General features: G+C 41.8%; 1 protein-coding gene across 1 annotated transcript in view; it reads left to right on the top strand.

The window, feature by feature from the left end:
- WDR70 (WD repeat domain 70) overlaps window positions 1-12,234 on the top strand; it is a 331,125-nt gene that overhangs the window by 98,653 nt on the left and 220,238 nt on the right. Inside the window, exon 8 of the mRNA XM_019517943.1 lies at window positions 3,774-3,927. Coding sequence (XP_019373488.1) covers window positions 3,774-3,927 — 154 coding nt within the window. The remainder of the gene's footprint in view (window positions 1-3,773; window positions 3,928-12,234) is intronic.

Genomic DNA, 12,234 nt, shown 5'->3' with positions numbered 1-12,234 from the left:
CCCCTTTTTTTTTTTTTTTTTTTTTTTTTTGTACCCTCAGCCTACATTTAGTCTATGAAGTAGCATTTGGCATACATTAATATCCAGTTTTATTAAAACCTCAAGGTCATAATGATTTTTGGCTGAAAGTTTGGATTGCATAATAGGATGTTTGAAGTGTTTTTGGCTTTTGTGTCATAAGACAAATACAGCTAGGCTTGCCAGAGATCCTTGAAATGATGATAAAAGAACCTTTACATTGCTGTGTTCAGAGAAAACCTCTTTAATATATGCTACAGTATGTCATATATTCTGAACAGTAATTCTCAGTTATGGGGCTGAGGTGTTAAATAAAGCTACTGTTAACAAATAACCCTTAGCTAGTACAGTTGGAGTGGGGAAGAAAAGTTAATTATGTGTCAGTTTATAAAGACATCGCCCCATGAATCCTAAAGTATGAAGTTAATAAGTGACACATTTTCATGGATGCTCAACAACCAAAATTCAACATTAATTTCAGTAATGATTTCCTTAGTTTCCTTTAAAAACAAAGGAAAAATTTGCCAAGGGTTGCATCCAAAGTAGTCTCTTCTTCGTCTGAAGCAAGATATTCTGCAGAAACATGACCACTGAAGATCTTGACTAAAGCACCCTAGGGAAGCACAGTCCAAAGTTGTTGGAAAGGGTTTTAACATGCTTTAAGTCATAATCCATTAGTTGAATGCTGAGAAAAGCTACTGAAACACTTTGGTAAGAATCGAAATGGGTTTTTGATCATTGACAGCTTAACTGTTTTTCATTAAAAGAGCCCTCCCAACCTTACTTCAATTAATCCTGGGTATCTTGGAATTATTCCAACAAGCAGTTCTTATTTCTTGTTTTACAAATTGAACAGCCATGTTCTGCCTTATGAGCTTGATTCAGGAATGTTGCTCAGATCACTGCAGAAATTGGGTATCTCAGGAAGGAAAGGATTTCTTATGGTGATCTCTTTTATTGGACAAATTATGTGGTTGGGCTAGAGTTAGACAAGCTGTACAGAGTGAGACAGCCATCTCTCATAGAAGGCTGACATCGATGAAGAAATCCAACATGGCCTCATGTGCAAGTACAGTTTTTGGATACCTGAAGAAATGAGTGTTCGAAGATCGCAACATCAGATCCAAAACCAGTCTCATAGTTTATCAAGCAGTCATGATCCCCACCTTGTTGTACAGAGCTGAGACATGGACAACATGCAAAACACATCTAAAGTTGTTGGAGAAATATCATTAATGCTGTCTGCAGAAGATTCTCTGAATCCAGTGGGAAGACAGATGCACCAATGTTAGTGCTCTCCTACAAGCAAACACTATGAGTATTGAGGCGAGGATTATCCAACATCAACATCTTTGGGCCGTCCATATCATCCAGATGTCTGACTTGAGACTCCTAAAAGTTATATTTTCCCAGTTCAGCCAAGGCATATGCTTAAGAGGAGGGCAGGAAAAGCACTTCAGGTACATCTTCAAGGTCAGCTTAAAACAATGTAACATTGATGTCAACTCACGGGAGACTGTTGCACAGGACTGCTGAAAATGGAGGAAAAGTGTGCTGCAGACATCTCAGTACTTTGAAACCTCATGACAACAACAGGAGGTGGAAAAGCATGAGCAGAAGAAACTCTGTGTTACAGACCAAACGCATGTCCGAGCTGCAGTAGAGTCTGTCAATCCCAAATAGGTCGCATCACCCATCTTCAGACACTCATGGAAGACAGTCATCCTTGACAGTGCTGACTCATCATGTACATCTACCATATACTCACATTTCTTTTATATATCAACAAGAGTTTTTCCTTTCGGAGAAGGTGTGCATGTTTTATCTCCCCTCTTTCTTCTAGAAAGCAACGTGATGGCACCAAGCCTCCTCCTTCACTGTAACATGTCAATTTTAGTGCTTGAGTTAAAAACTGTGTTAACTTCCTTGTGACACTGTTACACTTAAATTCCTTTTTAAATCATTCTGAATTGATATGTCAATATATTTAGCTGTAATTTCAGTAGCAGAGATGGACTCTAGTCCTTTTAGGTTTTTGTTCTAATATAAAATCACAATAGCTTTACAGTTAACCTTATTACTTAATTTCCATTCCCAGCTTAACAGCCTCTACTACCATATTTTTTCACATATCACACACCCAAATATGATATACATCTTGTTTCTAGGACAGCAGAATGAAGGGAAAAAGATATTTCTAGAGTTACAGCTGCATAGGGCAGGGACAAAACCTAATCTTCAGCTTGCTCAACCTGCCTTTTCGTGCTTAACCAAAAACTGAAATGCAAGCTGCTGATGAAAACTGGTCTCCATGGGTAGAACTGTTTTTTTGAAAAGAGCTGAAGAATCTCCAAGGCTGTGAAATAGGAGGAGACACCAACAACAGCTAGCAGATTGCAAAATTGTCCAATGAAAGGTTAGCAAGATTAGTGGAACATCAAGATCATTATAAACAGAGCACAATTGTTAACACCTGTGGAATGAAGTATAATGAGCCATTAAGTCAACTGACTTCCTGTGCTGCCTGAATAGTACTGATACTGCTATTGCACAATGGAAAATTCATTGAAGCAGAGTGCTTCTATTCTAAGGAGCTTTCCTACTTATGACATGCACCCAAATCTTGGGGGCTGATTTTTGGGGAAAATGTGTGCATGTCATGCAAGTAAATAGTGTAATTTTCTTTAGAAAAAATCATCCTGAAACCTTGTGTACTCTGTAGGTAGTAGAGGAGGTTTTGTGTGCCTGTGCCTGTATGCTCAGAATATTTTGGTTTAATTGAAAAATTAAATTTTTCACTTTTTTTTAAATTGTGGATTTTTAAATACACTGGATTGCTGTTATGTCTACTGCTCACACTCTTCTTCTCTTTGGTCTGGAGCTGGATGGCTAGTCAGTTCTTGAAGAGAGAGCATCTTTGTCCATGTCTCAAGGTTGAGACAAAGGGATTGTATGTCATCTGTAGGCACACTTTAATCTTCAGTAGTTCTCCTTAATTGTTACTCTTGATAATGTCCCCAGACAGAAAATGGGTTTCAAACAAAATTCAGTTTGTTTAGACTATCTGAATTTACACTTCTCATAAGCTAAACTAGGTATGGCATTATCAGCCTGATTAGGGAAGAGAATAAGAAAAAGATATAGTTTACATCCCTTGGAAGCATCTCCTTTTCTGACCACCTATGTCCTTCTTTTAGCATGGCATTGCTTTTTGTATAGAGATGGGTGTATAGAGAGGGTTGTGGTTTTACCTTTATCTTTGGCTTTGACATATCTGCATTCCTGTACATGAGAAAAGATGGACAAATGTTGAGAAATGACTGGTTTCCTATCATACTGTTAAGCATGCAAATGTAGCATTGGAACCTTGTTTATAGTTATTTATATAATACTTGTTGCTTTAGAGAATTTAGATAAAAGGGAACATCTGTCCTGAAAAGCTAATTCGTTTGACTGTTCTGCTGTTTCCTAAAGTTAGCAGGAGTAGTCTTACAGTAAATGTCTGGGAAATGAAACCTTGGATTTAACATTGTTATAATCCGGTAGGAACGTCTTGTGCAAAAGCTATTTTTTAACTGTAGGTGTGGCTTCTGATTTTTGGATGCCAGGTTTCTCCACAGTTATAAGTTTCTGTTTCTTTATAACGCATTTGTTCTCCCACTGCTGCTGCATTTTAACCATAAAATTAGCTTGCCAGAATTGTATTCAACTGAAATGTGAATTTTTTTTCCTTTTTTTTTTTTTTTCCCCCCCAGCCACCAGATCAAATCTTTGCAGTATAGCAGCACAGGAGATGTCATTCTTGTTGTCTCTGGTAACTCTCAAGCTAAAGTTCTTGACAGAGATGGCTTTCCAGTAATGGAATGCGTCAAAGGCGACCAGTACATAGTGGACATGGCAAACACCAAGGTAAATTATAAAATACTCTGTGCAAGAAGAGAACAATATTTGTCTTTCTCTAGTGAGATGGTCTAACACTTCAAGAATCGGGGTCTGGAACCAGGTTAAGGGCTTTATCGGTCGCTATTGGGAAGGGGTCAGGTGATTTGATGGGTACCTGATTCCTCTGGATGTAGAAGGAGCTCAGTTAAGGAAGGAAGCTTTTAGATGGAACAGGTTAGCTCCTATGAAAGGCACTGGACAGGGGGACTCCTGGGTGATGGCCTGTAGGAGGACTAGAGAAGACCTGTCAGAAAGCGGAAGGTTCTTGCAAGCCCATAAGTCAGTGGGAAGAACTTAGTTTGGCTGTAGCCCTGCTTAGTCTGGAATTCTGCTGAAGATTGTCAGTACAACTGAGAACTGAAGCCCAAGGAAAAAGGCCTGATGTTTCTGGGCGTGACAGAATGTCAGCCTATATTATTCATACTTTCACTTAAGTAATTTTTAGCTCTGGTGGTGGGGAAAGGGGTGTCTACATGTGCTAATGTGTGTGTGTGTGGCTTCCTTCTCAGCTTCCAAATAATCCAGGAAGAATGCAAAATTTAGTTTAACCTAGAATTCTTAACACTTGTTCCCTTTCATCTTTCTGTCTTTCACACTAACAGATCATGCAGTGCATGTACTTTTTTTCTCACTTGAAAGATGAAATGTGAAATAGAAAAAAAAAATGGAGGTGGGAGGAAAGAGTAAATTAAATTAAATTAAATCGGGGAAAGACCATTACATGTAATGTTGCTCCTTCCTGTGAGTCACCCATGGCACCTTGTCTTCCTTTAGATTAGAAGCTATTTATGTGAGATGGATCAGGACATAAATGACAAATGAAATACAAGGGGATGGGCACAACTTGCTTAGCTTAACTTTGTACACGAAGCATTTAACTGGGCCCAGAGCAAGTACTGAACGGCATGTACCATTATAACCAATAACTCAGGGAAGTTCCTGTGCATTTCTGAATACTCTTGCTCCAGGGGGATCTCGGTACACACAGACTTCAGGTCTCCTCTTCCTCTTAAAGGCAAAAGGGGAAGCTGAACCTACTGTCCTATAAAACTCCAGGGGCTGGCACTGTTTAATCTTTATCCAAAGTAGACACCAGTCACAAGTTGTTATGACTTAAACATTTCTAGGTTGCCTCTTCATGTTAGAGTTTCTCTTTGTACTCTTTTTAGCGTAACCATATCAGCAGTGCTTTAAGGAAGGGAAAAATGTTGATTCCATCACTTCAACTCAGTAAGAAGGAAACTCCTTTCTGTTCAACAAAACAGGCAATTGCTCAGACACCTGCGTCCTGGAAATGCAAGCAAATATACTTCAATTATAAGGGTGGGTTCAGGACAGCTGTTGGAGCAAAGTTATCTCCATATACCTAGAAATACTTGAAAGTTGAGGGGTAGGATGCAAGAACCATCTGGCTTTTCTTTCCTATCCCCTACCTGGCACTAGGAGCCAGAGAAGTCCTGTCTCAAAGCTCCACTCTCTTGTGATACACAGAGGAGCTATGGCAGTGGTTGGCAGCCCTTGGCACAGGTTTAAAAGCGTGGCACTCAAAGGCATTTTTCTTGGCACATGTGCCTTGGGTGGATTGTGGGGAAGGGGCCAGGGCTGCACTGTCACAACAAGGATTAGGCCCCTTGTGGCTCCCCCACCATCTGCCCTTGGCACACCAACATCTTTCAAGTCAAGGTTGCAGTTGTTTTTGGCACTCTGCCTAAAAACGTTGCTGACCTGTGAGCTAGGGTCTACTATGTCTGACTATAAGGTTTCCTCTTCCTTTACCCACTCTTCAGACCTGCTTCTGGTCTCTCCCTGTTGCGATACCATGGACATTTTGTCTTACTCTTTGTCACTTGACTGTCAAACACTGAATGAACAATATGCATTTTTTCTTTGTTACTGGTTAAAAGTGCATATGGTGAAGGACTAGCTCAGAACCTTTTCGGTATAGCTATTTTTATTTTCTAGCTTTATGTGAGGGATAGAATGAAAACCTATCTATTAGAAAGACAGCTGTACTGACCTGAGGAAGAATGTCTTACATTCAAAAGCTTGTTGAACTTTATCCCAGCTTCATAGTTGATCCAATTAAAGATATCACCCTAAGAAATCCTTGCCTCTAGCTCTTGTACTGACACGCACAGAAGTATTTTAACAGTTTAGCCAATCTGCCCTCTCTCTTCTCAACATCTTACATGTGATAAGGCTTCTGTTTACATGAATAATTTAAATTATGTCCATTTTATAAATAGTTCAAAATTTATAATCCAAATGTATGAAAAATTTTAAAGCTCAGATCTTTGATAAAGTTGCTTTATTTAGTACTTATAAAGCTTACTGCCAAGTAGCTAGCCTAAATACTGCATTACTTGATCCTGTTCTTGTCAGATCATTATTTCTTTTGGCTAGCGGAATATATATAATATATATAAAGTCATCTAAGAATAACTGTTCTTTTAGTTCTTGTTCAAATGTTTCGTTGTTGTTAACTTTTGAAATTTCATTATAATGTGGTCCTATAATCAAAATGCTGTCTGCTGTTATGCTGCCATTTTACCTTTTTGGTACATATTGCCTGATATTTTTAATGTGTTTTTTCAACTTCTTTTGTAATTTTATGTTTAAAATGAAACTGTTCCATGTTAGTTTTGCAGGTGCGCTTTTTATGCAATATTGTAGGAGTCATTCTTTCTCTTTGTAGGCATGTATCTTTACATTAAGTATGTACTTAATGTACAAGGGAACTGGGTAGAGGCCATATTCTTAAGAGGCTTTTTCCTTTTCCATTTATCTTGTTAGTTGCTTTAGAACAGGGCTGTCCCAGTTCACAGCTTGCAGGCTACCTGGGTTAATTTGCAGCCTGAGCAGTCCTGACCAGGCAGCACTCCCCGCACTGATCTGCTACCAGGGTCTCCTCCAGCTTCTGCTTCTTACCCCTACCCGTGTGGGTCAGGCATGGATGGTGGTACAGCCTATGGGTCCAATGGAACCCATGGCTCTGGGGGTAAGGGGCCTCTTGTACAGCATGTTATGGTGCAGTGGGAGAGCACCCATATGGTGTAACAAGTTGGGCATCTCTTATATCAGCTTACATTCTGGTGCAGTATCCACCAACTTATATTTCTGCATTGAAGAAATTGCTGTGACTACTTTCATGAGTGATTCTCAACCAGGGTGTTACAGCAAACGTGATTCGCAAGATAAACCCAAAAGTCTCAAACAGGAATCCAGAGTATCAAAACCATTCTGACATGTTATCTTTCTGACTTTTTGCAACAAAGAAGTGGTTTGTTACTTTTCCATAGTTAAAAACCAGGTGAAAACTAAGACCTGGCATTTCCAAGGTATGCCTTGTATCTAAAAAGTTTGAGAACCACTGCTTTAACTTCAAAAATCAGAATCTCTCATTTTATTTCACATTTGTTTTTACACCTTAGTTACACTATTCAAAACCCTCCTAACCCTCTCTGCACAGAAGCAGAGAGGGATCTTGGAGTCAGGATTGACTCCAGGATGAGTATGAGTCGCCAGTGGGACAAAGCAATAGGCAGAGCCAACCGCACCCTGTCATGCATCAACAGGGGCATTACTAACAGGTCCAGAGAGGTCTTGCTCCCCCTCTGTGGCGCTGGTCAGGCCACAGCTTGGAGTACTGTGTCCAGGTCTGGGCGCTGCACTTCAAGAGGGACGTGGAGAACCTGGAGAGGGTCCAGAGGAGGGTCCACTTGTATGGTTGGGGGCCTCCGTGGCCAGCCCTATGAGGAGAGGCTGAGGGACCTGAATCTCTTCAGTCTCCGCAAGAGGAGACTGAGGGGGGATCTTGTGGCTGCCTACAACCTTATCAGGGGCCAGCAGCAGGGACTCGGGGAAAGTCTGTTCACCAGGGCCCCCCTTGGAGTCACCAGGAACAATGGCCACAAGCTGAGGGAGGATAGGTTTAGATTAGATATTAGGAAGAACTACTTCACTGTAAGGGTGGCCAGAGCCTGGAATAGGCTTCCCAGAGAGGTGGTGCTCTCACCTTCCCTGGAGATCTTCAAGAGGAGACTGGATAGGCACCTGGCTGGGGTCTTATGACCCCTGCCACCCCCAGTGCTCCTTCCTGCCCATGGCAGGGGGTCGGACCAGATGATCTGTCTAGGTCCCTTCCCACTCATTGATTCTATGATTCTATGAAATTAACTCCAAGGTGATGCAGGAGTAGTCTGTTAACAACGAACTTCGAAGGGACCTAGGCTGATGTAGTTTAAGGTGGCACTTGTGTGCTATGGCAGTTTCTAGTGAAGGATCTGTAGGTATGAAAATCCCAAAGACTAATGACTTGGCACCTTTGTCACTAAATTTTTCCATCCATTCATGTTCAGCAGTACTGAAAAACTGTGTAGTCTTTAGTTGGCGATGGTGATTTCTACCAATTTACAAAAGAAAAACCAAATGGAAAAGGAATGGCAAAATAATTAAAAGGTATAAACCAATGAGAAAACAGAAGCAGATGACATATCCTAATAAAAATTGACTGAGTAATAGGCGTTTGAGGAAAACAGCCTGAGAGTGCAGTGGACAAAAAGGAACTGTAGTGTATGTATAAAATGCATGGTGAGAGTTACTGTTGGTGCTCAGTAATTTTGAATGGGAGCTATACACTGGCAGCACGGGAGGAATAATCTTAAACAGAATTCCCTATTTCTTTGGTATTTGGTATTTGAATACAAAGCATCTGAATGAATCTTATATAATAATGTACATTTCTCTTTTGTTAAAAGTGCACATAGAGAAGGACTGCCTCATAATTTCAGCGTAACTGTAGGCACAGTGTAACTTATCTAGATATATACATACGCACACAGTATAACCATTATATAAGAACAGAGGATACAGGATACAAAGGGGCTTGAAGACTAATGAAATCTAGCTGCTGTTGTTGCAGACAACAGTATTGTGTAGTCTCCTTTTAAAAATTTCTCAAGATGCATCTTAAAAGTGTAGTCACTTTGTTCCCTTTTGTCTTACTGGAATTCTTTTTCTGTTTCGTAGTCCTTAAGAGATTGGGGCTCTGAATCTTATCATTTCTAGCCTAAATTTATTCATTGCTAGTTTTATAGCCATTTGTTCTTGTCAACATTGTTTTGTTTTTTCTCTGATATGTTTATAGCAACTTGTTCACTGTGGAAAGCCAGATCACTGGGAAAATAGGTGTAAAATATGTATTGTTTAGATACTGTTATGAATGAGATCTAGGAAAAACCGAGGGTTTTGTAGCACTTAAACCATGGCAGATTCTTAGTAGGAGATGGTGAAGACAGTAGTAGGTGAGGAGTAATTAATGGGGATTGGTACATCATATGAATCTTCTGATCAAATGTCTGAAGAGTATAGATTTGATTCCTCACTCTGTTGTACTTTATGTGGCAATACAACTGCAGTTCAGAAGGGTATGAAGTACTAGTAAATTGGAGCAACAAAAGACCAAGAAAATGGGAGAGTGTGTGTGGCTGAATTTGCCCCTGGACTAAAAAAGACAACTTTCAGGAAGCAAAATACAGGATGTAGTCCTGGAAATTCCACAAACTGTAGAACCAGAAGAAGTCTACAGAACTTTGGTTCTGATTAGCATAGCTGTCTTAATATAGTACAGGATCTAAACTAATTAGTTGTGCTGAGAGTAAGAGTGAATTTGATGTACAGCACCATGCAGATCTGACTAATCTGTTTCCAGTTTGGAAAGAAACCTGGGCTACTCCTGAAATAGGAGGCTGTATAGCTTCATCTGTGCAGCTCCAAACAGTGTTATGCCGTACCCTCTCAGCAAATGGAGCAGAACATTATGCTTTAGTGGTAGTATTCGTGGGGGGTTGTTGCATTCAGGTTCAGTGGTTCAAATTCAAGACAAAAATCTTAGGTCAAGGACTCTTTAGGGACACCAAGACACAACTCAGAAAATTACGGCTGTTGTGGAGAATTTGGGATGATTCGGGGCAGAAATTCTGGTGTAAATGTAGCTGTCCATAGAAGTTTTACTGCAACCAGAGTTATAATTAGGGTGACCCCATACTATTTTGAAGGAAAACTGGGGGGACATGCCCCCCCAAGTCAGCAGCGCTGCTGCAGTCAGAGACAGAGGCGGGAACGGGGACACAGGCTGCAGTCTGGCGGGGAGGGGAAGCAGCATGGTGCTTGCATGGACTGGCTCCTGAACAGCAGCTAGAGGTGGGGGTGGGCTGGGCTGGGCACTGCTCCAATCTTCCTGCCTTTCTCCTGCACAGCAGCAGTGGCAGTTGGTACCTGCTTGCCTACCCGCCTGAGCGCCATGGTGCTCACCCTCCCCATTGGAGTGTGCCGTGTGCCCCTGCCTATGTGCCTCAGCCTCTGCTTCTGGGACTTTTCACCAACCTGCCAGGACTGCCCTACAAAATCCAGGACTGTCCTGGCCCAACTGGGGTTATATGGGCTAGGGATAGAAATTACATGTAAAGCAGTGTAAGTGATTGGAAGCCGGTTCAGCTCTGTAACACAACAGACGTTCAGTGAATATAAGCTGCTTTCAAAAGGGCCAAAACTAATTTAAGATAAACCTGGGTGGATGTAGTATCAGACCTAACTGATTTTGATTAAAGCGATTTATTGAACTTCTGTCCCAGATCCCCTCCAGATTCAAGTTAACTAACAGTCCTGCAGCATCCCAGGATGCTTTGCACTTCCCCCACAAACTCCCCTCTCAGGTTGAGTGACCTAGGCTTGGCCCAAGCTGTCTGCTCCAGTCAAGCATGGAGGTGTGTTCTAGCATCCCCCAGATTCTGGCCTGGGCCACTGCAGGCATGTGGCTGTATTTCCAGAATCAAAAGTGAATGTCTGTTCACTTGCTTATCAGTTCAGTCTGTGCAGCTTAGATTAACTTGCAAAGATTGAATTGATTCAGCCTTAGGCTTTTTTACTATCTGTACTTGGCCATGGTCACCCTAGTTGTAACAGATTCCTTGAGTGGTGGAAGCCAGCAGAGTTGCACCCATTCTGGGGTTTTTATCAGTATGGGGTCTGCTGTTATGTACATTCCATTGACCCATGCTAAAAATGCAAGGTAGGCCTTTCCACACCTGCACCATGTCTTGCATGGACTGTGGCTCAGCTTAGACCAGGGGATTATCTAGCTTTAAAAAAATGAAAGCATAAGTATGTTATGCTTTTGCTCTTTAATCTTTTGATTAAAAATTTATCTAAGAAAAATAAACAGTTTAAACATAATTTCAAGGATGTTATGAACCTTACAATATTTGATATTTTTCTTGAAGCCACAATTATAGTGTAGCAGGGGCTTGGGCACAGGACACTTACCAGGCAGCACAGTGTCCAGAAAAGCCCCTCTCAGATTGTCTACCCGGGTTGCAAACCAGGAAGACAGCCAGGTTGGGCTAGGAATAGGGAACAGCTGGGAAACACAGCCTGTAACAGCCATGATATAGTCACGAGGAAAAGTTGGAGCTCCCAGATTGGCTGGCAGGACCGCATGTAGCACATCTGAAGCTGCTGGACACAGTGGGGAAGTACTGGAGAAGCTCCCAAGGAGGAGAGCTATGCCAGAAACCCCCTCCCTAACTGGAAAGGAAGTGTGACTGCTGGCAGGTGGCAAGCAGCTTGCCTAGAGGGATGTGAATAGCCAGGTGTGCCCCAGGTGGGCAGCTAGGCAACAACCAGGGATCAGGAAGAAGAATAGCCAAAGTCTGGGAACAAGGAAGACTATTACATTTGTTGAACTGACTCATTGAACAAGCAAGGCAAGCCCAGGCTTTGTTTATTTGTTTGAACTGGTGACCCTTAAAGGAGCAATGCCAAGGAATTGAGGTCCCTTCCGACCCTTAATCTATGAATCTATGAATCTATGAATCTATGAATGGCATTGCCCCCTTGGAATGCCCCTTTGCAATGGAATCTTACCTTGGTCCTGGGTAAGCTTTTTGAGAAAATTATCCTGGCGCATGTCCACGAGGGGCCAGCAGGGGAGACTATGCTTAGGGGCAACCAACATGGGTTCATTAGAGGCAGGACCTGTCAGACCAACCTGGTGGCCTTCTGTGACCAGGTCACCAAATCCCTGATTGCAGGTGTCGCGTTGGATATAGTCTTTTTGGACTTTAGGAAGGCCTTCAACACGGTCTCTCACCCCATTCTCACTGAAAAACTAGGAGACTGTGGTGTCGATCCTACGCAGTCAGATGGGTCACTAACTGGCTGGAGGGCCGCACCCGGAGAGCGGTGGTGGACGGGTCATTTTCGACCTGAAGGGAT

The sequence above is a fragment of the Gavialis gangeticus genome, unplaced genomic scaffold, assembly GCF_001723915.1.
Source record: "Gavialis gangeticus isolate Ggan-Ray unplaced genomic scaffold, GavGan_comp1, whole genome shotgun sequence".
Lineage (NCBI taxonomy): Eukaryota > Metazoa > Chordata > Crocodylia > Gavialidae > Gavialis > Gavialis gangeticus.
This window is presented reverse-complemented; position numbering and strand designations above follow the sequence as displayed.